Source organism: Tenrec ecaudatus, chromosome 10 (assembly GCF_050624435.1).
Source record: "Tenrec ecaudatus isolate mTenEca1 chromosome 10, mTenEca1.hap1, whole genome shotgun sequence".
In the NCBI taxonomy this organism is placed as follows: Eukaryota; Metazoa; Chordata; class Mammalia; order Afrosoricida; family Tenrecidae; genus Tenrec; species Tenrec ecaudatus.
This window is the reverse complement of record NC_134539.1, coordinates 58,375,123-58,400,652: the sequence shown is the minus strand read 5'-3', so window position 1 is coordinate 58,400,652 and position 25,530 is coordinate 58,375,123. Positions and strand designations below refer to the sequence as shown.

General features: G+C 43.2%; 1 protein-coding gene across 4 annotated transcripts; it reads left to right on the top strand.

Moving 5' to 3' along the window:
- Positions 1-789: 789 nt before the first annotated feature.
- FBXW2 (F-box and WD repeat domain containing 2) lies at positions 790-25,530 on the top strand. 4 transcript variants are annotated; one of them, XM_075560412.1, is made up of 8 exons: positions 790-847; positions 946-1,054; positions 7,247-7,756; positions 14,810-15,004; positions 17,987-18,120; positions 19,925-20,011; positions 20,843-21,012; positions 24,671-25,530. In XM_075560412.1, exons 3-8 carry the CDS (start codon positions 7,267-7,269, stop codon positions 24,957-24,959), a joined length of 1,365 nt encoding a protein of 454 aa, XP_075416527.1. In that variant the 5' UTR covers positions 790-847; positions 946-1,054; positions 7,247-7,266; the 3' UTR covers positions 24,960-25,530. The 4 variants fall into 4 exon arrangements, with proteins under 4 accessions (XP_075416527.1, XP_075416528.1, XP_075416525.1 ...); XM_075560413.1 differs by having other exon boundaries at positions 832-847; positions 7,339-7,756; XM_075560410.1 differs by lacking the exon at positions 790-847 and having other exon boundaries at positions 950-1,054.

Here is a 25,530-nt window from a genome sequence, read left to right as displayed (position 1 = left end):
GTTACAGACTCAGAAACCCACTGGGGAGTTCTACTCCATCCTGGAGGGTTTCCATGAGTCAGAATGGCTCTATCGAAGAATTCAATCTGTATGCTGAGCAGATAATCCGATCAATTGAACTATATGAAAAAGAATGGAGTATCAGGATTGCAGGAAGGTTTAACCACCTGCGATACATAGATCACACAACCTTGTTTGACGAAAGTTCCATGGACTGCCAAAAGACTAAACAAATCTGTCTTGAAAAATGTACAGCCAGAATCCTCCTGAGAAGCGAGGAAATGGACACTTCGACTCTTCTTACTTTGGGCAGTTAATAGGGGAGACTAGTTTCTAGTAAAGGGCATCGTACTTGGTAAAGCAGAGAGCTACTGATAATGAGGCAGGCCTCGACGAAATAGATTGACACATTGGCTGCAACAATGGGCTCAAACAAGAACAAGTGTGAGGCTGGAGCAGGACCAGGCAGAGTTTCCTTCAGCTGTGCACAAGGTCGCCAAGAGCCGGAACCCACCCGACGGCACATAACGAACAGGTGTGTATGAGGGCAGAGAGTCAAAGTGTGCTACAGAGCTGACGTCAGATCAAATCGGATGAAAGACACTAACGCCATGGATATGCGTAAAGATTGCAGAAAAGAACGCTTAGGGCTTAAGCGGTCACCAGATGGACTGTTAACCAGGCGTCTGTATTGCGCACGCTCTGTTTCCCTTCGCTTTCACCTGGGCGGGGCCGGAAGTGCTGCTGCGCCCTCGGACTCCGCGGGGCGGGGCGACGCGCGGAGATGACGCAAGCGGCGCCGGAAGCCGCTGGGAGGTTACGGCCCCGAGCGGCGGCCCAGGTCCTGGTATGTGTTTACAGGCGGGCCCGGGCAGGGCGTTTTTGGCTTACCTGCACCTCTTCTGACTCCCGGTCTCCTGTCTGTTTGTCTTCCTCACCTTGCAGGCGCCATGGCTGCGGAGCGGACCCGGCCGCTGTCAGCCTCTGGCGGCCCGAGCGCGCCCAGTCGGTGCGAGCCCGGCGCGAGGTCCCGGGCCCCTGGGCGCTCGCTCAGGTCAGTGCCGCGCGGAACACGGTTCTGGGAGCCGGGACCTGGGGGCGACGAGCGGGTCAAAGGGATCTGGAGTTCAATTGCGAGATGGGGCAACTGAGTATCGGAGTGGCTGCGTCCGAATACCGCAGTTTCCTCATCGGCGAGATGAGTTAACGGTGATGCCTTGGGGCTGTCGTGAGTTTGAAAGATGAAATGTGGAGAGGTGATTTGTGAAGTCGAAAGCTATGTACTAGTGTGAGGGACTGTGAGGTATACTGTGGAAACAGGTGTGTATGTGGGGCCCTTGTTGAAATAGAGCAAAAAACCATTATTACTGTAAATAGTAACGGTAGCTGGCGTTATGGCCTTAGTGTGCCAGGTACCGTGCATTATTCCATTTAATCTTTACAAAGACACTTGTCGATAACGCTGTTCGTAAGTTCTTTTTACAAGGGAGAAAACGGGGACTGAGATACGTATAGTGATTTGCCAAGCCCACCCAGCAACAAGTGGAGCTGCAATGTCTGTCTTTTACCAACATTTGTGGGTTTTTCCCCCGAAGCTTTTGTTACGCCTCTAAAAGTAAAGGTGATTAAAAAAATAGCATCTGTACATGACTTCATATACCTAGGTTGACAGAGTAAAAAGGGCCCCTTACCCTTCTTTCACCGTTCCAGTTCTCTTGGGAGGCGTCTAGTGTTACTAGTTTTTAAAATACTCAAAAGCTATTTCAAGCATGTTTTTTGACATTCATAGGTATAGGAGGGGGGCTTCATAAAGTTTGTGGAAGAATTCGATTATCTTTTTTTTTTACATTTTATTAGGGGCTCATACAACTCTTATCACAATCCATACATATACATATACATACATCAATTGTATAAAGCACATCCGTACATTTTTTGCCCTAATCATTTTCTTTTTTTTAAAAATCTTTTTATTGGGGCTCATAAGGCTCTTATCACAATCTGTGCATACATCAAATGAGCAAAGCACCCTTATACATTCGTTGCACTCGTCACTCTCATAATTCACCTCGATTATCTTTTATTACATTTTCCATGAGCTTTTTGAAGGCCCCCTCGTGTACTTTGTACTTTCTTCTTTTACTCCGTAACTGCTGGTTTTGCTGGTTAAGAAAACAGAATTAAGCTCCTCTACACCCACAAAATGCTTTTATTCTTAGCAAAGCCAGATCCTGGTGGGAAAACTTTTCAGACTGTTTGATCCAGAATATCATGTCCCTAATAAGACTTAAGAGTCCTGGTAGCATAGTGGGTTGGTTGCTCATGAGTTGCTAACTGAAAGGTTAGAGGTTCAGATCCACCAGTCAGACCTTTCTACTCCCATAAAAATTGACAAGCCTCCGAAACCCAAAGGGGGCAGTTCTACACCAAGGGGATATATTTTGTTTTGTTTTGTTTGGGGGAGGTGGGTGGGAAAGCGTATGAGCTACAGTATTGAGCTATTCTTGAGTTTGCCATGATTTTTTTTTCTTCAATTTGCCATGGTTCTGAATTGACTTCATGTCAACTAGTGTGGTCATTTTTTAGTCTTTTAAACCCAGTGCAGATCTGAGATTTGCCTAGGGGCATTTAGGGAGTTAATGGCTAAACTAGAGACTAAATGCAGGTCTCCCATCTCTCAGTATAGGAATCTTCCCATCCCCTCACCTGTTTCCTTAGAGCTTTGATTGTTAGTATTGAGAACTGGAGGGTCTAACATTTAGCCTGAGGGGCAGGCAAGATAACCAGAGGCATGGGTGGGCCGCAGAGAAAAATATATTAAGTGAGAAATTGTAGTCTTAAATCGCTCTCTGCCCTTAATTATACAATTCATTTCTTAGTAAATTTTAGCCCATGATATTTTTTCTTCCAGATAAGTTCTACTTAACTGTTATTTTTAAGCAGCTTGAGAAACTGTAATAGAAGCATAGGGTTGAAAGAGGTGCTAGTAGTTATTTAGTCAATTCCACGAACCTAAACATCAATGCTATAAAAAGCTTTCTGCTAGGTGTTCAAAAATAATAAATAAATAAAATAAAATAATAAAAAATAAGAATAATAAAACCATAACAAAGAGTACTACTTAAGGTACTCTGAGATTCTCAGAAATGGGTGACAGCTTCAATTCAAATGAAAAATTCCAAGGAAAAAAACTGAAGCTTAGAAGTTAATTGAACTTGTCTACAGTCACATAGGAAACTCTAATCTGTATAAAATTTGACTGTCTTCTCCCATAAGGAGTTACAGTTTTGGAAACTCACAGGGGCAGTTCTAGCTGTCCTATTGGGTCTTTATGAGTTGGCCATCCACTTGATGGCAGTGAGTGAAAACATTTTCATTTATGCCATCTGCCTCTTATCTTGCCTGCCCTTGGCACAGACAGGCAACAGGTTACAGGTGAGATCTGTTTCTGACTTAAGAATTTGTAAGTTGGAACAGGTGCTTATGGTTCTTTCTTAGCCCTACGTTAGTGCAAGGAAAGGCTGGAAACATTTTAAATGATTTGAAAGCTGTAAGTACAGCAAATAAATGTGTTAGTGAGAAATACTTTGTTGGGAGTAGGTTTTTCTGTGTGTGGGCAAGGTTTATATAACATTAAATTAGAATTATTAGGAGTTGTCCCTAAAGTTAGGCTCAGTGCTGAGTGAGAAGGTTGGCACTTTGTTGGAGATGGTTGGAAAGTTCTGATGGTTTGAAAGGGCCTCCGTATGTTGGTTTTCCTCTCGCAGTTTGTCGTGCCAGTAGTTGATATTCCTTAGAGACTTTCAGAAAGAGTTCCGTTTAGACCCTCAGAAAGTCACGGTAGCCTCATGTGTTGCCCCCTCCAAAGTCAGTTACTTCTTTCAGAAAGTGGGAACTCTTTAAAAGTAGTACACTGTAGAGTTAATGGACTTACTTTAATCGAAAACCAGAGCATTCAGATGAACTGGAAATGACCTCCTTCCACAAGGGGTTAAAGGGCAGCCATGTGGATGTTGTTGCCGACTCACAGTGACCCTACAGGACAGGATAGACTAACTCCTTACATGTGTGGGAAGTCCAGTCTCTTCCCCTGTGAATGGCTGGTGGTTTAAATTGGCTGGCTTTGCAATTAGCAGCCCAACACATAACCACTTTGCCATCAACCAGACCTTTCCAGTTTGGAATGTTAGAATTGGGGGCCGGAGGCGGGGTGTATTAAGGGAATATAGAAATCTCAGATATACTTGTTGTTTTTAATAAGTTGATCGTTAGAAAACTTTCTCCATAATCTTTTTTTTTGTCCCATAATTTTAGTGATGGCTTGAGCACATTAGTCTGACTTGTTATAGGATGCCTCTGAGTTATTTTGTAAATGATAGAAAGTAAGATAACCCTGAATGGTGTTTTAATAGAAATTATAAATTTGCCTCATGACCAATGAAATCACAATCCAGTTCACATAAATGTAAGCATTTCTACAGATTCAAGCTTTGTTTGGACGCTCCCACCCCCACACATGATCGAAAATAAGAGAAATAGATGGCGGTGGTGGTGGTGAGATGCTGCCTTGTGAACTCCAAATCAGGGGGACTGCAGTTGCAGTGAATGGCATGGGAGTGGAACTGGCCCATTTGACCTGTGGTTTCCCTGTTGCCGTGAGGCATGTTCCATACGCCTCCAGGTTCCTCCTCCTCTACCTTTTCTACTCTCCTTTTCAATGATTGGTTGCATTGGCCACACAACTCACAATTAAGGGAGATTGTTAGGGGAAACTAAGAGGTTACCACAAGTCAGGACTAGCAAACAAAGAATACAGCTAATTGTCCACAGCAATACTTCTCTCTCCTCAGCCAGCAGCCAAGTCTCTGGTCCTCAGCCTCTCAGCTACATGGTTCCTTGGCCTCCCTGCCATCCATGGGCCAGGTGCTCTTTCTGAGAGCCCCATCTTCTTCATGCCAGTTTCTGGTGCCTCTGTTCTCAGACTCTACCACTCCAACTGAGATCTCAAACGTGCTTTTTCCAGTGGTCCCTGAGATTTTTCTGTGTCAGGTGGTAGCTCTTATGGAGGTGTGGTTTTTGTCTTCTAGCCCACCATATCCTCCAGAGAAACTGAAGAGTGATGTTTTAAGTCACACTGGTAGTAAAATAGTCTTCAGTACTAATCCTGTAACAGAGAACACCCTTGAAACTGGAATTATAGCCACAGGCATAGAATCCAGAATTATACATCACATACCGCTGATGGCTGAAAAGGCCATATTGACTACAACTCATCAATTCCCTATGCAGCAGGAAGAAATACTTCCTGCTCGTGTGACTAGCAGTCCTCGTGTTTGAGCCCATCGGTAGAGCCCCTGTGTCAAGCCATCCCATTGAGGGTCTCCCTCTTTGTTGCTGACCAGGAGTTAGCTGAGTCTCTCCCTTGTATGATCAGCTTCCCGCTCCCTCTCTGCCACACCCCTGCTTTGAATTAATTAGCTGTTTTAACATCTTGTGTGCCTTTAGAAAAGGTTTTTTTTTGTTTGTTTAGCTTATTTTTTTAAGTCTTGCTGTGAATGATTTGGGTTTTTTTAAGTAAAGATTTTTCATTTTATGGACAGATGGTGGTTAGGAGGGGGTTTGTTCTTTTATGACACGCTGGTGGAACTTTTGGTGGACCATTTATTTTTTGGCAGCCTAGTAAAGCCTGGGACTAAATTGACAAATACTTTCTAGTCCAACTTGAGACTTCAAAGGTATTAATTATCATGAAGTGCAATCCCTGTCCAGAAACCAGAACTATGAGATAGCAGAACAAATGGTGTAATTGGGAAAGATTTCATTCCCTTCTATTAATAGAATACTTTTTGTCTGATAACTTTCTTGCCAAATTTGATGTGATTGGAAATTTAATAGAATAACTTTACTTGCCTTAAATTTACCAAGTGGAAAGATGAAATCTGGCTCTTGTGTCGACCTGATCTAGATAAGACGTGTGAAAGGGGATTTCCTTCACAGTGGTTATGACTTAAGTTTTTGTAATTAGTAAGGCAGTCTGAAATTAGAAAAATGTTTTTTGTTTAAATCATGGAAAACAAAGTAGAATAAGAAACCCCCATGTGCACATTACCAACCATTAACATCAGCATCTGTGCATGGCCAATCTTGGGAAAGGAAGTTGTTGCTTACTGGTTTGCTTGCTTTTTGTGCTTTCTGTGTGTTTATTCTCTATTGTTGAGAATGAGTCGACACCTTGACACAATATGTAATGCTGGGAGCACTTGACTTTTTTGATTCTTGCTTAGCCCTGGAGTAATTTGCCATTCTCCTAAATGGAAGAGCGGTGTGCTCGGTCGGTCTCCTTGCTCCATGTCTTACCACCAAGCTGTGCCTTTAGTTATGGAGCTGACTTCAGAGCAAGATGTGCGTGGAAAAGTGCTGACCTCCAGTCTGTTCTGTCACTGTTTCAATAGTTCTCTGACTGTAGGTGATCATTACCTTTGATCTGTAGTTTCTTCATCTATAGAGATGATCATTTCTCTATTACTTTGCCTATTTGTACAGAATAACAGGACCCTCATGGCTCTCTGAGGCTCACGGTTAAGGGTTGGCCCTAGCTTATGAAAACAGACTATGGAAGACCAACTAAGGCCCTTGTAACAGGCAGTGCTGTCAGGAGATGGGAGAACCAGAATGATGCCGGAGGCACGTGCCTTCTTCCATCGGCTTGTTTTTCTTTTCCCCAGCACAAGAGTCGGTTTTGTTACTTTGGTTGACAGGTCAGGTGTCCAGCATGAAAACTGATGTCTCAACCTACTAGTCCTGCAACTTGATTTATGGTTGCCCCATCCTGGTGCTTGCTCTCAGTGGTCAGATAGAGTATATTAAGGAATGGGTGAAGAGAATTGCTTTATAATGGTATTTATGTGGCGGTGTACTGTAGACTACACTTTTATAATGAATGCATACTTGGTAAGTCTTTTATGCACGTAGCATGTCTAGACTTCAAAACAGTCAGGGCTCACATACCAACATGCTTGCTACCAACTTCTGTTCCCGAGCTCGTGACATGTTAAAGTATGGTTTTCCAAATGTATTTTGTGCGCATGGAAAATTTTTAGATAAATGATAGTGTGTTAACTGTACAATTGTGATGTAGTAATGAAACATAAAGTTGCAATGTCAAGTTTTTTACACTAATTTGTTTTCAGTCTTGCTTGAACGGTCTTTTTGAGCAGAACTAATACAATATTTTGATGTGCCACAGGTAAATTTTTCCATAACCTTATGGAGAGAAAGGACTTTGAGACATGGCTTGATAACATTTCTGTTACATTTCTTTCTCTGACGGACTTGCAGAAAAATGAAACTCTGGATCACCTGATTAGTCTGAGTGGGGCAGTCCAGCTCAGGCATCTCTCCAATAACCTGGAGACTCTCCTCAAGCGGGACTTCCTCAGACTCCTTCCCCTGGAGCTCAGTTTTTATTTGTTAAAGTGGCTCGATCCTCAGACTTTACTCACTTGCTGCCTCGTCTCTAAACAGTGGAATAAGGTGATAAGTGCCTGTACAGAGGTGTGGCAGACTGCATGTAAAAATTTGGGCTGGCAGATAGATGATTCTGTTCAGGACGCTTTGCACTGGAAGAAGGTGTATTTGAAGGCTATTTTGAGAATGAAGCAACTCAAGGACCACGAAGCCTTTGAAACGTCATCATTAATTGGACACAGCGCCAGAGTGTATGCACTGTACTACAAAGATGGCCTTCTCTGTACAGGTAAGAGCTGCTGGGACTCTTATTTGCATTACAGAGGGTGTAATTGTAATTGTAGGATGCAAACTAAGTCTCAGCCTGAGAATGGCCCCTGCTCATGACACGAGACCTATAATGACCTGTAATGGCGCTTCAGACCCTCTCGTGGAGATCCTGCCCGGGCCTCCTCTTTCCCTCTAAAGAAGGCAATCGTTTCTATATATCGTTTCACTAGAGAGCTTCAAAGTATTTTTTAAATCTTGTGAATCAGAGAGCTGTAAGTTACCTTTTTTTCTACACTTTTTCTCCTTGTAATATTTCCTTGTTGTTTGGCTTTTATCAGTGATTTATGGCGGGGGAAACACAGGGACTATTGGTGTATCTAGTCCCAGCAAATAGTTAGATCATTTTGGATGAGTTTGTTCTGTGTGTGTAAAATATGGGAATGGTTTTGTTTTATTACTCTGAAGCTGTGAATCTTGGGAGAATTATTAGAGTTTGAACCTGGGAATGGAGGGTGGTGAATATTCTTAACAAATTATAAACATTAAAATTTAGGATTATGTATGTTATCCAGTTATAATGGCCATGTGTTTCTATGTTTGATTACAACCAGTGTCCATGTTTAGGCAATATATTTTGACAGGCATTGTAATAAAGTGTTTACAAGGACTGCAGGTGTTCTCATGCTTTCTCACATTGTATGTAACATACTTGGTGTCCTTTCTTGATCCAACATTATTTCTAATAAACATTTGTGTATTACTTAGTCTACATTGTTGTCATTTTTAATACTCTGTTCCTTTGGTTAAATACAATATGTGAACTATATAATTTTCATGTTTGTGCATATTCTTTTTGTGTGTGTGTGTGCATATTCTTATCGATCTTTGTTCACATTGGTTTTTTTCTTTGACTCGTTTGGGGCAGAAGCCTCAAAGTAAACTCACAGGCTCCAGAAATCTGAGCGATATTCTTTCTGATTCTTTCCAATTGATTGGCTTGATGCTATGTTCACAGAGAAGTCTTTAAAAACCAAACCTATTTCTTCCCTTACAGTTCCTTGAACATTGAATTTTAATATTATAAAAAGTTAAGATATATAATTTCCCAAAAGATCTATTTTAAATCACATTTCTTTATTCATCAGGAGTGTACATTTTCCCATGTAGTGGTATGTCCTCTGAAATGCTAGACAGTTTGCCAGTTTTATACAAATCAGCATTTTGATTTAAGGCATTTTGTGATTTGGCTTGCCATCTTGAAGTTACATCAGACTTGCATCGTTACTCCTTATCTTACCTAACCTTCTCATCGAGTCACTGCCATCTGTTCTTCTGTGCGCTCACGTCCTGGCCTAGTTGTGATGGAAGCTTTTGCATGTGGTTTTTGCCTCCTCATCTGTGGATGTAGTGTGGCCCTGGAGCTTGGAGCTGTTTTGTACTTAAACAAATATTGGCACTTGATGCATGATATGTAGAACCAATGCCAATTCCCCCTCCCCTCTTTGTTTCTAGTGAAGCTTTACTTTTGAAATGCTGTAAGACCTGTTACTTGGAGTGAATGTTTCTTATGTTGTCTGAACTACCTGCTACTGACTATAGTAGGTGTAACTCCAGCCCTGCATTGGTAGATAATTTTGGAGATGGATTTGTGTGTTTTCTTTAGCTTGATTATGATCATGAGACTGTGATGCTGTGGCTGCTGGAAATGACCCCAAACATTTAAATTTTCTAACAGTGGCCACTCCTGGGATGGTTACTTGTGAGAAGAGTGGTTTAGAATTGTACATGCGCCTGTGTCATCTTGTTACTTAACAGGCTCAATTGGGAAATCCTGCATTTGGTAATAAAAGTACAGTGACACAGATTAGTCACTTGAGTATGCAGTAAAACAGTTTACCAAGGAGAGTGATGGCAGAAGCCGAGAAAAAATAAATGGACAGAATAAGGAGTGAATTAGAGAGCTACCTTTCTGTCCTGCAATATATTGCTGAAATGATAATAACCTGTTACACTTTGTGCTGTTAAACCAAACAAAGCCCCAAATCCCTTGGCAGTCATGGCAGTTCTGGTCAATAAGCACTGCTCTGGAGGGGTTTCCAGGTTTCAGTCTGTACAGAAGCCGACTCTGTCACCTTTATTCCACAGAGCAGCGGCTGACTCGAACTGCTGACCTCCCTCGCCAGCCCAGCATTTAACCCCCTCGACCTCCAAGGCTCCTGCATGTGCTCTTGGGCTCTGCTGCTTTTGTTAATTCATTGATTAGATATTTTTTTTTATGAGACAGATTGTGAGTAGAGCACAAACAATATTTTTAAATGGCTAAAGCTTCTAGGTGTGTGCATCAGAAAGAGTAATAGTATTAGAAACAGGGAAATAAAATGAGAGGATATTCAAATTTGAGGGAGTGGAGATGAGTTGAGTTTGGGATGAACTGAATTGAGTATCCTATAGGGAGTATAATTGCAGATTCCCCCCAACTCTCTGGAAATACAAGGTCACAGCCCTGGTGAGCTAGAGAACCCTGTCTAACACACCTGGAGACTTGAGAGAAAGACGTAGGAGCTGGTCACATCACAGTGATGGCTGGCACAGGGAACTGAAAAGGAGGTGTTAGAGGAAGAAGAATAAATAGACCGAGGTGATCTGTGAAGAGTGCAGTATGGAAAGGAGAGCCATGGTAGCAGGGTCAAGAGGGAGTAGATAGTTTGCCTTAACGAGGCACTGGTAAATGTCTGTCCAGTGGTCAACAGTCAGATAGATACATCAGAGGTAGTTGGGAGCTGAGATCTGATTCTACCAGTTAAATATTTAAACTTGATAAGATAGCTTACTCCATTTGGGTTACAGCTCATTTTTCTGCCTGTCATGGTTACATACCATTACCCATCACTGACATTTTTTTATATCAAAGTTCAGTTGCATCCTGTTTCCTAAATTGATAGGACTTGTTTTCGTTCATCTAATTTTTTTTCTTTCATGTAATTTAAAGGGTCTAAACAGCCAACATTTATGTAGTCCCTTTCATTTCTGATCGCCATCATCGGTGACCTCTTTGGAAAGATACTGAGATAGCCAATGCAGCGATACAGTCAAAAAGGCAGGCATGGGGACTATTGGCTTCTAAGGATCAGTTTCAAGTAGACCTATACCACCAATAGAAAGCGGAACTTATCCTCCTTGCTTTTTGGAAGTTTTACAGGGTGTAGAGTTGAATGTTAACAGTGTTTATCTAGCTAACCTAATTTAAATAATTCCATAATCTTTTCTCTAGCTTTTTAACTAGCACCCCCCCAGCAAGCCATTCTCTATGATTTAATCATAGTGATCTCTCATAAATGCAAATGAGGTCAGAGATGGAATCATTTCCCTGGCCCAGTTCTCCTGCTAGACCTTCCCTCCTCTCCATCCTCTTCCCACTGAGCTGCTTTTGAAAACTCCCTATTTTATTTTATTTTAAAAATAATTTTATTGGGGGCTCTTACAGCTCTTTATAACATTCCATACATCGATTGTATCAAGCATATTTATACATGTGTTTCCATTAACATTTTCAAAACATTTTCTACTTGAACCCATGGTATAAGCTCCTCTTTTCCTCCCTCCCCCACCCAACAGTGCCCATATTTTAGACGGTGCATCTTGACAAACATTGTAAATAATTGCTAGACAGTTTTTTTTTCCATACAACTCTTTTTTTTTTTTCCTGGTGTGTTTTTTTTTTTAATTTTTTAACAATTTATTGGGGCTCATACAATTCTTTTCACAGTTCATACATATACATACATCAATTGTATAAAGCACGTCTGTACAGTCTTTGCCCTAATCATTTTTTTCTCTTTTCTTCTTTTACATTTTATTAGGGACTCATACAACTCTTATCACCATCCATACATATACATACATCAATTGTATAAAGCACATCCATACATTCCCTGCCCCAATCATTCTCAAGGCATTTGCTATCCACTTAAGCCCCCTGCATCAGGTCCTCTGCTAGACAGTTTTTATAGTGACTCTAAGTTGTTGATGAACTTGAACCAATGACTGTCATATAATAGAGATATTTGGTGGCCTGTTTTCATTCACAGTGATTTCTGTTGGCTTTGTGAATTGACAACAGTAGACAACAATTGACAATGTAGACAACAGTTGCCATCTTAAGTGGGTATGTACTAGAACTTCGGAACCCTGGTGGCATAGTGGCCACGCCTTGTGCTCCTGTCTGAAAGACCAGTAGTTTAGAACCACCAGCGCTTGGTGGGAGAAAGCATTTTTACTCCTGGAAACGGTCTTGGAAACTTCTCCTATGTCCTCCAGGGTCTCCATGCGTTGCCATCAACTTGATGGCAGTGAGTGTTTGAGACTAGGGATAGGCAGCCTACAGATTGCAGGCCAAGCCTGGTGGAGTTGAGTAGGTGCAGCCGACCGTATGGTTTAAAAAGCTTAAAACGCTATTTTACAGAAACCATTTTTCTATTCCATTTTTACTGTTTGGTCTGAGTTTAACTTATTCATCTTTTATATTTCAGCTGAAACTAGTTAAAATCTAAAACCTTTTTTGAGCTATGAAATCCCTATCACTTTTTCAAACAACTCTATGCTGAAGCCTAGCCTAGAAATAAAAGGCTGCCAACAAGGTAGCTGAGGAGCCGGTCTTGCCAGCTCCTCTGGTGTAACTGTGGAACAGCCCAGCTGAATCCCCTTCTCGTATTTGCCCAGGGCCATTGGGCGCTGCCCTCTATTTATCACACAGAGTCATTATTGCCTGCTGGGCTTTTTGTCTTCCCAGGACCCCTGCTTGACATGGAGGGTCTATTTACATGTTGAGGGTGAATGAGATCCAACCGCAAGTGCAGTCATTCAGAACCAAGCTCATACAGGACCTAAAATGATTTCTTTTCCTACTTTAGCTCTTTAAGAATACAGTTACAAAATGCACCAGCTGAAAGGACCTAAAGATAATGCTTCACCTGCGCTGTCCAACACAGTAGCCACTTGAACCCTTGAAAAAAAATGCTCCTAGATTTCAAAGACATTCCACCCCACCCCCCGAATAAAAACTGCAAAATGTCTCAAAGTATCTTGTTAATTATGTAGAAAAACATTTGACACATTGATTTAAATTATTTTCACCTAGCAAGCTTATCCGATTACCCAGGTGAGCTATTGTAAGGTGCTCTGGTAACAGTGGCTAAGGCGCCTCACTGCCAACTGAGGGTGAGGAGACCAAACTCACCAGCTTCTCCACATGAGAAAGAGGTGGCGGCCTGTTTCTGTAAGAACTTCAGGCTTGGAAACCCAATGGGGCAGTTCTATTTTGACAGGTGGAGTTACTAGGCGGTACAATTAACAATGGTGTCAGTGGGTTTGGTAAGGGTTTAGGGGAAAAGAAAATTGTAGGCAAGTAGTGTGATGTATAGGGAGCAGAATCTTTAAATTTAGTAGACTTGAGTTTTATTCTTACAAACTAGCTAACTTACCAAATTCACTGCCATCGAGTCGTTGTTGACCTGTGGCTTTCCATGGAAAGCCCAGTCCTTCTCCCACAGAGCTGCTGGGGGCTTTGAACTCTGCAGCTCACAATCTGTAGTCATTACACACCTCCCGGAGCCTAGATTATATGAGGCACCTTCAAAGAGTTGGTGGAAAACGGATTTACAAGACACATTTTTCCACAGAAGGCCTTTTCATGTGATGTTAATCTGTCAGATTATGATCGACACAGAGTGGGCTAATAACTCTAGATGTTGGATTGATTTATTTAGGTAATTAATAGACTGGCCACTCAGAATGAGTAGATCAGCCAGACTTAAGTTCAGAGTGGACTTACAACAGCTATTGTAGATGTGTAGCTCTGGAGAGAGAGCCCTGCGTAGATGTTTTCATAGACGGGGAAGCTAAGTCCCTCCATGGTCAAATGAAAAACAACAAAACAGTCTTCATTCCAGTGTACTGAGAGTGTGTGGATCAAAACTCAGACTCTCAGTCATAAATGATGGTTGCTTTTCAATGGTCTGAAACTGGCTAGTCACTTCAGCTTTTTAAAAACGGGTCATGTGCGTTCTGAGATTACTGTGTTCTAACTGTGACTGCATTTTCTGTGTCCCGAAGTGGTTTTGTTGTTATTTAGTTTTTCTGTTCCAAGGGTAAATTGTAGGTCTTGAGTTAATGTTAGGATTTTATACTTTATTAAAGCAAGGCCCTACATTCATGATTGGTAGAGTGTGTTTTACCACAGTCGGGACAAAAAGTACCCTTCCTCTGCAGTCTTCATTGTCAGTGTTGTTTTTCTTCCCTTGATAGACTCTGCTTGTCCTCCAGAGCCCTCTCTTAAATCGCCACCCTGAAGCCCTCCCCACCCAGCCTCCCTCCATGCTGCTTCCCTAGCGAGAGGGAAGCGTTGATCTTGCTGCTGGGCTCCTTCCTCCATCACAGTTAGACCAAGTGCCTTGGAAGATTAATATATCCTAAAGAGACTATTGCCTCGTTGAAGAGTTGTTGTGAATGCCTAGGAATAGTTTATCCCTGGTCTTCTTTGAAGTTCCTTTAAACACATCAAGGTGACTTGAGAAGTTACCAGGTAGTCTTTTCTTTGCACAAGTTAGCCATGGTCTGAGCTAATGTCTTGGTTTCAATTGGCTGTACAGTGGAAGAGGTTTCAGCAGGCAACTCTACCTGCTTAGTATTCAACCTTCCAATTGCTTTCAGGGGTATTGGGCAATGGACAAGCGTGCAAGCGTAAACATTTCAAGTTCAGTCAGAGAGCTCAAGATCATCAAAGATTCATGACATTTTGCACGTGGGTTTGATCTAACATCTGGTCACAGGCTGAAACATTGCGGGGAAAGGGCCAAATCAAGTGTGTAGGTTTTCCCAGTGCTGGTGACACCTCTTTGGTGCCCCTGAGCAAGTCCCGTCCGTTTCTCCATGCTTTGTTTGCTCAGCCACAACGCAGCAATGCTAGAGGAGGAGGCCAGTGAGGAGACCCATTAAGATCACCATGGGTTTGTGCTTGATTTTCCTTCTTCGGGGCGCCTGGTTTCTCATCAGCCTGCATGTTTTTCTCTTGAAGGGTCAGATGACTTGTCTGCAAAGCTGTGGGACGTGAGCACAGGGCAGTGCGTGTACGGCATCCAGACCCACACTTGTGCAGCGGTAAAGTTTGATGAGCAGAAGCTTGTGACAGGCTCTTTTGACAACACCGTGGCCTGCTGGGAATGGAGTTCCGGAGCCAGGACCCAGCACTTCCGAGGACACACAGGGGCTGGTGGGTTGCCCTTTTCCCAGGCTTTTTATGGTTCCATTGACCTGATCCCTTAAAGTTGAAACTTGAGAATATGATTTTTTTATGTACTTACTGTTTTTAATTGGATGGAGGGTCACAGAGCAAGTCAGTTTTCCATTCAACAATTCATGCACAATTTAGTTTTGTCATTTATTGCATTGCATACAGTGTACCATCACTTCTCTCCTTGTGTTTTTCATTTCCAGTCAGGCCTCCTTTCCTGCCTGTTGGAACGTTGTCTGTAGGAAAATGCTGCCCTTTTCTCTCAAATGGTGTAGGATTCTAAGGATTCTGCACCTCCTTCCTGTTACTGTCCTCCCCATAGACCTGACTACTCTTTGAGAATTGAGCCACAAGAGTTAGTTCAGTTCCAGACCTGAAGGGTAAGGGTTATAGGGTTGAGGGGCCCCAGCGTTCTCCACCCAAAGAATAGAGCTGTTTTTTTCACACAGCAGACTCTTTCAGATAGTTCCAACTACTTTCTTATTGATCCCTTGGGGTTTTCTGTTACATAATCTGCAAATACAGTAAGTTTTTACCTCTTTTCGGCTAACTTGGATGCCTTTAACTTCAAGCTGGTCGTTTCTAAGATTTTGAGTTTCGTTCCACAGTCTCTCCACTTGATCCAGGACCTTTGAATGTGAATCCCTTTAGAACAGTTAGCAGCAGCACGCACTTACTCTCGTCTGCTGGTGTGGAGGCTGATGTTTCTGCGGCCCGTGAATCCACTGGACTGAGTGTTTCCATGCACCTTTGGCGTTCCGCATTCTTCTCTTCAGAGGGGAGGGACCAGCCGTTGTGCTTCAGATGGCCGCTTGTGAGGGTTCCAGACCCTGGTCTGTACTCACCACAGTCGAATGTGGAAACTTGTCTTTGTGGACTCTTCTCCGGTTGATGTGGGTAGAAGAGGATCCTTTATCATTGTGACCTATTTAACTTGCTGCCCTCCCCCTTTCCAGTCACTGCAGTCACTTCTCTCTAGTCTCTCATTTAGAATCCCCCCCACCCTTCTTACTTTGCTTAGCCGGTAAAAAATGTGCTTGGAGAAGGAATTAGGGGCAGTTTCCCCACTCTTCTGTTTCCTTGATATCCTGTTGAACACTCATTCCCCTTTGCTCTTATCAAAGATTTTTTACACACAAATTGAACGAGTATTGTATTTGTAAATTCAGCTCACATTATTTGGTCTGAAAAGAGTAACATAGGTTGCCAGCTGTGTGGTCGACACAGATTATATCTAATTGAAGCGTGGTGGGTTGATTAAAATGGGGTTAAGCAACTGTCTAGAGAGATGATTAAGGCACCAGATACCTAAATGTTACCTAGTAAATGTATAGTAGCATTGCCCAGAGATCAGCCATTTAAATATAGCTTTGAGATCTGAGCGCCTCCCTCTTTGCACAATATGGTAGATCATCAGTTCCCTTTTGCCTGCCCTCCTTTACCCCCAGCTCTCGCCCCTGAACAGCACAGGGACTCTCTGTTCCTACACATCACCATTTCATGAGCAACCTGCCTGGACTCTCCCTAGAGTGGTGTAGGTGTCCCCGTAGCGTGTCAGCACTCACTATACAAGTGAGCTCCATGTCTCCACCCCAGCCTGCGCACTCCTAAAGACACATCCTGCCTATTTTGATCTGTCTTCTGTCCATCGTTCCCTTGCACCGCACCCCTCGTGGTCAGTCATTCTTAGCATGAAACCTGGCTATTTTACTGCTGACAACTCTCCCTGTTTTGTCTTCATTTACATTTCTTGAATCCTTGCAATCTGCTATTACCTGCTGCTTTTAGAAATTTACACTTGAAAGTCTGTTTCTCACGGTGTACCAGGATTTCCAGGTGCTTTTTATTAAACTTGATGAACTCTGTCAGCCTTGATCTAAACACCTCCTTGTTCCCTGGATGGGGTTGCGCCTTTCGCTTGCCATTGTTGTCCCCTCTATTTGCAGTGTTCTTTTTTCTTAATTAACTACTTATTCGTCAAAGCCATCTCCTAAATTGCCTTCTTACCGTCCTTCCTGCTACCTCACAGTTATTCTTAGTGTTTCCCTAGCAAGAGGTAAATATCTATCTCCTTGGACTCCTTTCTCCATCGCCCTTGAACTAAACTCCTTGAGGAGACCAATGTCATCCTCTCTGTGCCCCTGTGCACCCTGAGGGCTTGGCAGGCACTTCACAGCAAACATTTGAATAACCGTCACACGGTAGGCCTTGTTTGAGGGGCTGGAGACCGCTGTGAAGAAATTCAGACGTGGTTTTGAATGAATGGATTCGTCTGGTCCTTGGTTTTGTTTTGCTTCTCCCATTGGCTTCCTTTTGTTTTCCTTTACGTTTAGTGTACACACAAAATTTACACCAATTCGTTTCTGCACATAGAACTTAGTGGTATTGCATTCTCCGAAATGTGCAGCTATTCTCACCCTTCTCCTCTGAGGTGTGTCTCTCCTGAACATCATAAACCCACTGGCCCCAAGGCACCAGTCTAACCTGTCAAGTTGCTGTTGTCAGTGTGAGCTCGGGCGTGTCTTAGAGGAGCGCATTGCGCCAAGCAGCCCTTTCTTTCCCCCACTAGCTCACTGAAACTACCGCTTGGTTCTGTAAAGACTGCAGGGGATGCTTTCAGTGTAAGGTTTAATGGTTATCTTGGGGCACTCATGTCAGAAGTTCACCCACACCCCCTGATTCTAGAAAGTTGTGAGCGTCCCTGAGAATTTGAAATTATGCTCTATAGTTGCCCTCTTTTGATCAGAATTATTTTGTGCAATCTTTAGTATGCTAAAGTAATAGCAGCGTACCATGTTTTAATCTTGCATACGATAGGTGAGTAATACCAGTCTTGCAGAGACCTCTGTTGGGACATGGGTACAGTGGGCGGCTGGGGAGAATGAATGTTGCTGAACTCATTTGTCATCAAAGCCCCAGGGCAGAGGCATGTTTTAACATGGTGTGTATTGTGTGCACTAGTGTTTAGTGTGGACTACAATGATGAACTGGATATCTTGGTGAGTGGCTCTGCAGACTTCACTGTGAAAGTATGGGCTTTATCTGCTGGGACATGCCTGAACACACTCACCGGGCACACGGAATGGGTCACCAAGGTAGGAGAACTAAAAGAGGAGTTACCTTGATGGCAGCCTTTGGGGGTGGGGCCTGGGGTGGAGCACGATGGGTGTCCCTATGGCTACAGGTGAAGCATAAAATGGAGCCAGGAGTGTGACAGTGCCCACTGTGACCACTCCTAGGAGGCGCTTGGTCGATTGTTTGTTAGTGGATCGCTCCTGTACAGGCAAAGATGCTGGCGGTGCGCTAGTGGGTACAGGGGACAAACAAAACAGGCTGCTCAGCCTCTGTCTTGGCACCACAGTCGATGGAAGAGCGTCTGGTAGGTTCGGGCAAGTTTTGGGGGAGGAGTTAAATGTGAAGCATGAACATGAGGCTGGCGGACAAAGAATAGTGCAGTGTTTGAGCAGCTGCAGTGTGCACAAATCGTGGGGTGGGAAAGACGCAACATTTGGTAGCTTGGTAGGAAGCCAGTGGAGCTGTGTTTAATTGGTAGGCTAAAAGCAGATGTGTGTGATTTTATAAGTCATGTTTGAAGATTCTTAGTATCATGATTATAGTAGGAAACAATTGAAGATTTATGAGCAAGGATCTGGTATAATTTGCGTTTTAATAAAATAGCTGATTGCTGAGTGAAAGTGGATTAGAGTGGGACACCAAACAGATTCTGGCTGACTAGTTAGGCCTTGGTAGTAGGTGAAGCAAACCATGCTGATGGCTTGGATTTAGGTGTTGATACTGAAGAAAGCGAAAGACACATAAGAAATAAAGGTTCCTGTACAGATGTGCTTTATACAATTGATGTATGTATGTGTATGAATTGTGATAAGAATTGTATGAGCCCCAATAAATTGTTAAAAAAAAAAAAGGTTCTTTAAAGTAAAGCCGACTGAGTTGCTCTGTCTGCTTCATAGTGGGAACAAAGAAGAAAGAATTAATTGCTGACTGCTGCATTCTAGACAACTTCTAGAGGGGGAGTCATTCAGGAGGGACTATTTCTGTATTGGGCACCTATGAGTTTTTAGATAGAAGGTTATGTGGTGTAGGTAACTTGGTGGTGTGGGAATAAGAAGGCAGGCTGTGATCGCATGGATAAGTTACTGCTTTCGGGCTTGAGTTTTATCATCCCCTAAATGTGCCTGTGAGTTGTAAGTGAGAAGGTGGGGTAACACCCAGCAAGGTAATGGCACTTAGTAGCGGGTCAGTCAGTGTCTGTTGTGTCTACTGTTTAGTGTTTACAGGGTATTGCAAGTTCTCCTGGAATGCTAGCTTTTATTACATCACTGTTTTTGTTTTGGGCATGGTTTCATTTCATCCTCGTGATGGTAGCCGTGTGGGATGAGATAGGCAGGTGCCTCAGCCCCTATTGTGAGCTTGAGAAAACTGAGCAACAGAGAGATTAGATGGTCTTGCCTAAGGTGGCATGTGAGCGAGTCTGCTACCAAAGACAGCGTTTCTGGTTTGGTGGCTTTCCATCTGTATACACCTACTTCTGAACACAGTAGATCAGTTTATCTACTGCTTTTATGGACTGTTTAATTTTTGGCTTTTCACGTTTTCTGTAAAAGTTACATTTTACAATTTTAAACATTCATTCTACTGTCTGCTTTCAGGCTTAAAACTGAAGTTAAATGCTGCCAGTATTCAGCCCTTTTGATCATTTAGAGAATTTGGCTGAAGTTAATAATTATCATTAGAAGTTAACTTAGTGATACGTTTACAATTTGGCTATTATAGCATCCTATTACCATTCAAGCACTTTTTAAAAACTTATTTTTAAATTAAACACAGTATAATAGAAACAGCATTAAGAGGCTCTTACACAGATGTTTCTATTTCCAGGTGGTTTTGCAGAAGTGTAAAGTCAAGTCTCTCTTGCACAGCCCTGGAGACTACATCCTGTTAAGTGCAGACAAATATGAGATCAAGGTGAGCATTTCCTTCTATCAGTTTGTCTCACGAAAACTGGCAAGTATTTAAAAATTTTAAATTGTATGATAAACAAATAGACAAACAAACCCACTACCGTTGAGTGATTCCAATTCATAGTGTTCCGATAGGAGCTCCCCCTGTGCATTTCTGAGACTTCACAGAGCTAGAAAGACGACTCTTTTTCCCATGGAGCAGCTGATGATTTTGAACTTCTGACCTTGTGGTTAGCAACCCAACTCAAATTCACTACACCACTAGGGTTCCTTACGGATAGGGAGGGAATGCTGGATACCCTAAAGAACTTCTTGGTTCAAGCGATTTACTCATTAACTCATTTTTTTCATTAATTCTTATGTGTAGGCAATTTCTAACTCTGGTTTACAAATGCAAGTTTAAAAAGCACACCCAAAAAAGGTTTTCAACTTATTCTTACCATTTTCTTAAGACACATGTCTCCTACCCTCCTCAATTTTTAGCTTTAAACCAGGAAAACAGTTTGTTATGATAACATGATTTGCAAGGAGTTTCTGAAGCTCTCATGCATACATTCTCAATGAATCTCTTAGACTGTTACTTAAATAATGGTAGACGTTATCTTTATTGAGGGAACTAGGTTTAAGGACAGTGTTTTACTGAGTGTTTTACAACACATTTGCAGTTGAATCAGGACTTGACTCTTCTCTTGATTGTGAAGCCTGCAGTCTTTCCATTACCCTTTGCTTTGACTCTGACCTCAGCAACACACCACATTATTGCAGGATAGGTTTTCCTGTGATGGATGACGTGGTCTCTTTCTTTCCCTGATACGTGTGTGTGTATTTTCTGTAGATTTGGCCAATTGGGAGAGAAATCAACTGCAAGTGCTTAAAGACATTGTCTGTGTCTGAGGATAGAAGTATCTGCCTGCAGCCAAGACTTCATTTTGATGGCAAATACATCGTGTGTTGTTCAGCCCTAGGGCTCTACCAGTGGGACTTTGCCAGTTATGATATTCTCAGGTAAGGTTTCTTCGACCTTTGAGGAAAAGGTAAATTGCAGTTCTAAGTAAAGTTGAAGATTGCGTAATTGGACGTACCAGTCAGTAATTTGGTTTTAGGAACTGTTTCCTGTATTAGCACAGACAGGCTGCAAGGGGTGCTTTCAGGAGTTGAAAACTTCTATTACCCTTTAATTCCACTTTCCCACAAACTCTGAAGTCTCCCTGTGTTTGCATCATCGTTCTTTCTTTCGTTGCAGCCCCTCAGTGGATTGTCACTCCCCCCTTCCTGCGTCCATCCCTCCTCTTTTTCTACCCTTCTCAACTCCACTTTTGGGAAAATGCTGCCCTTTTGATCTTATTAAATGGTTTTAAGGTTTGTATACCTCTCCTTTAGGGATGTGTCTTATTGTTGGCTGAAAATTGAACCGTATCTCCTCTTTCCTCCCTTAAATCAATAACCGAACATTGTTTAAAGCCTTAGTACAAATCCTGTCAGAGATACAGGTGCTAGAATTTAAGTTTTGAACTTATGGGCTACTTAAGTTTTGTAACTACATACTTGATAGGAAGCAAAGCCGAAGTGCTAGCACGTGGCTCAGTCCGACTCCAGCGGGATTGTTTTAGTACGGCAGGGGCGGTGTCTAGGTTGCAGGGGCCCAGCTGCATCGAACGTCACACTTCTCAAGTAACCAAAGGAAGAGGGACCTTGAGTCTATCAAGGTCTGCATTCTAGTCTGCAACATCTTTGTGTTTTAAGTCTTTGGGATCCACTCATTTTTATCAGTAGTATCACAGAATCTTTTCAGAGATAAGCTTATCAATTCTAAGATGAATACATGCTCAAGTCTTTAGTATTCCCATAATCTGGAATACCCAGCTCCATTTCCTCCTCAGAAAAGTGTGAAGGTCCTCTCCAGGCTCAGCTGTTGGAATGATTGTGCCATTGTGTTTCTCCTGTCTGACCGCGTTCAGAGGGCTGTCCTTGCCTTTCTTTCCACACACGTGGTACTCCGTGGCAATTAACATGTTCCAGGGCGTTAACACAGAAGGAGGCTCCAAAGAGTTTGTGGAGAAATTCCATTAGTTTTCATTCCATTTTCCCCACAAACTTTTTAGAGCCTGCCCTCCTCATAGATGCTCAACAGAAGGGAAATGCTCTCTCCTTTTCTAGCATCAACCCAGTCTTCTGTGACCCTTTTTTGGTCCTTTTGAGGTGCCTTCTACAGGTGTTAATTTCTGACTTCCTGCCCTGAACAGTGGTGACCGCCATGTGTCATTCCCCGCCCCATCCAGGACCCTCTCCCCTAATTACTCTTCAGCAGTTCCTTGTCCTGGTTACCCTTCCCGCTCTGGCTGACTTTTTTTTTTTTTTTAACATTTTATTAGGGGCTCATACAACTCTTACCACAATCCATACATATACATACATCAATTGTATAAAGCACATCTGTACATTCTTTGCCCTAATCATTTTCTTTTTTTTCCTTTTCTTTTTTTTTTACATTTTATTAAGGGCTCATACAACTCTTATCACCATCCATACATATACATGCATCAATTGTATAAAGCATATCCGCACATTCCCTGCCCCAATCATTCTCAAAGCATTTGCTCTCCACTTAAGCCCTTTGCATCAGGTCCTCTTTTTTTTCCCCCTCCCTCCCCGCTCCCCCCTCCCTCATGTGCCCTTGGTAATTTATACATCGTTATTTTGTCATATCTTGCCCTATCCGGAGTCTCCCTTCCCCCCCTTCTCTGCCGCCCATCTCCTAGGGAGGAGGTCACATGTGGATCCTTGTAATCAGTTCCCCTTTTCCAACCCACTCACCCTCCACTCTCCCAGCATTGCCCCTCACACCCTTGGTCCTGAAGGTATCATCCACCCTGGATTCCCTGTGCCTCCAGCCCCCATATGCACCAGTGTACAACCTCTGCCCTATCCAGTTCTGCAAGATAGAATTTGGATCATGGTAGTTGGGGGGAGGAAGCATCCAGGATCTGGGGGAAAGCTGTGTTTTTCATTGGAACTACCTCGCACCCTGACTGACCCATCTCTCCTAAACGCCTCTATGAGGGGATCTCCAGTGGCCGACACTTGGGCCTCGGTCTCCACTCTGCTCTTCCCCCTTCATTCAATATGGTGTGTGTGTGTGTGTGTGTGTGTGTGTGTGTGTATACACACACACATATATACATATACATATATCTTTTTTTTTTTTTTTGCATGATGCCTTATACCTGGTCCCTTTGGCACCTCGTGATGGCACTGGCTGGTGTGCTTCTTCCATGTGGGCTTTGTTGCTTCTGAGCTAGATGGCCGCTTGTTTACCTTCAAGCCTTTAAGACCCCAGACACTATCTCTTTTGATAGCCAGGCACCATCAGCTTTCTTCACCACATTTGCTTATGCACCGCACCCATTTGTCTTCAGCGATCCTATCATGGAGGTGTGCGGCCAATGATAGGATTTTTTGTTCTTTGATGTCTGGCTGACTTCTTGAACATACACTGATTTGGTAGTGCCCCTGTTAAAGCCGCCTTCAGGGGCTCAACTCTAGTGTTGTAGAGTGCAATTGTCCACCCCGTCTTGTAGCTCTTACTCGTGCCTCCAAAGAGGATGCCAGCTTTTCTGGGCAACCTTTGGCCTCCCTAAACTTGCAGGTAGGAGTCTCTGGGTACAAACAAATGTTTAAGCACTCGACCACTGGCTGGAAGGCAGGCAGGTCATACCTACGCAGACAGACATGGCGTGGTGTGCTTCTGGAAGCTCCCGTCCTTGAAAACATCGTGGACCTGTCTGCGCGGTGCGTGTGGGGTCACTATGAGCCGGAATCAGCTTGCACCTAACAGTGCCACACTTGCACATCACAAAATCTAAGTCGTGTGAGGACTTTGCTCTTATTTATTCTGTTGAAGCATCTAATATTTTCAGCCTCTGCAGTTTTGAGAGAGACCCCCACATGGGTGCTACCTGGTAGATAGACTCACACGTCAGTCCCTTGGTTTTCAGACTTGGTTCTCGGCTTGAGGATGTTCCCTGTATTGCAACATTCTATACGGTTCACTCAGTAAGTCTTTTTTTTTTTTTTAACCATTTTATTAGGGGCTCATGCAACTCTTATCACAATCCACACATATACATACATCAATTGTATAAAGCACATATGTACATTCTTTGCCCTAATCACTCTCAAAGCATTTGCTCTCCACTTAAGCCCTCCGCATCAGGTCCTCTTTTTTTTTTTCCCCTCCCTCCCCTTCTTTTTTTTTCTTATCTGGGAATAGTTGAGTCTTACTTTCTAGATCTAATTGTGAAGGTTCAAAGTATTTATCCTTCCTTTCTCACATTCTCTTTACGCTTCTTAAGAAAAACGAGCCAGGGACTCTGTAGGATCCTCTCCAGCCTGGCGATCTGGGCATTCTGTGCTTTCAGACTAACCCTTCCCCTTACACGCCTATGGAACCAGACGGAAGCGCCCCTCCCCACTCCACCTGCCTTTTCTTTCCAGTGGAGCAGGCTTTTGGTCACGTTTTCCTCTTGATCAAGCATGTTCATTTAGTGCTCAACCTGCTCTTGAGTGTTACACTGGTTTTGAGTGCTCGTCACCAGAAACGATGGCCCGTACCTAGAAGTCAAGTCACCCTGTGGCTCACGGTGCCTGCCTCTCGTCCCTGTAGGGTCATCAAGACGCCTGAGACCGCAAACTTGGCCTTGCTCGGCTTTGGAGAGATCTTTGCCCTGCTGTTTGACAACCACTACCTGTACATCATGGACTTGCGGACAGAGAGCCTGATTAGCCGCTGGCCTCTGCCAGAGTATAGGAAATCCAAGAGAGGCTCGAGCTTCCTGGCAGGCGAAACATCCTGGCTGCATGGACTGGACGGGCACAATGACGCGGGCCTGGTCTTTGCCACCAGCATGCCTGACCACAGTATTCACCTGGTGTTGTGGAAGGAACATGGCTGATGCCGTGAGCCACCTCTCCTAACTCACTTTGGGTGCCAGGGCTGCGGGTTTCGAGTGCAGCCTCCGTGGCAGCGGACTGCATGAACCAAAGTTCTCTCACCTAACGGTATCATCACGCAGTGCACAATCATTTATCTATGTTTGCCAGAGGGTCAGGGCTCCGGGCGGGGGAGGGCTTGTTTCATCGACATACCACACAGCATGCTACTGGGGTACACCGTTGACTTCATTTGTACTAGTTATGTTGGTTGGTATGAGAGGATGTATTTTGGGTTCATCTTTGTTGACTGGAATATTGGTTTTAAGTAAAGAACATTAAATCGGTTCATTAATCCACTAGTTGGTTGCCTATACAATCATATTAAGTCTATTATTAAAGCTTTTTACTAAAGCCCCCCCCCTTTTTTTAGTTGGAGCATTGAAGCAAAGGTGCTATGATGTTACAATAACTTCTCACACATGGGGCTTAGCTTTTTTATGAGAGCCAGTGTTAATAAGACCGCTGAGTCCTGTGACATTCATAAACTCTCCACCAAATACAGGTTCTAAAGAAAGCCTGTCTTCCAGCAAA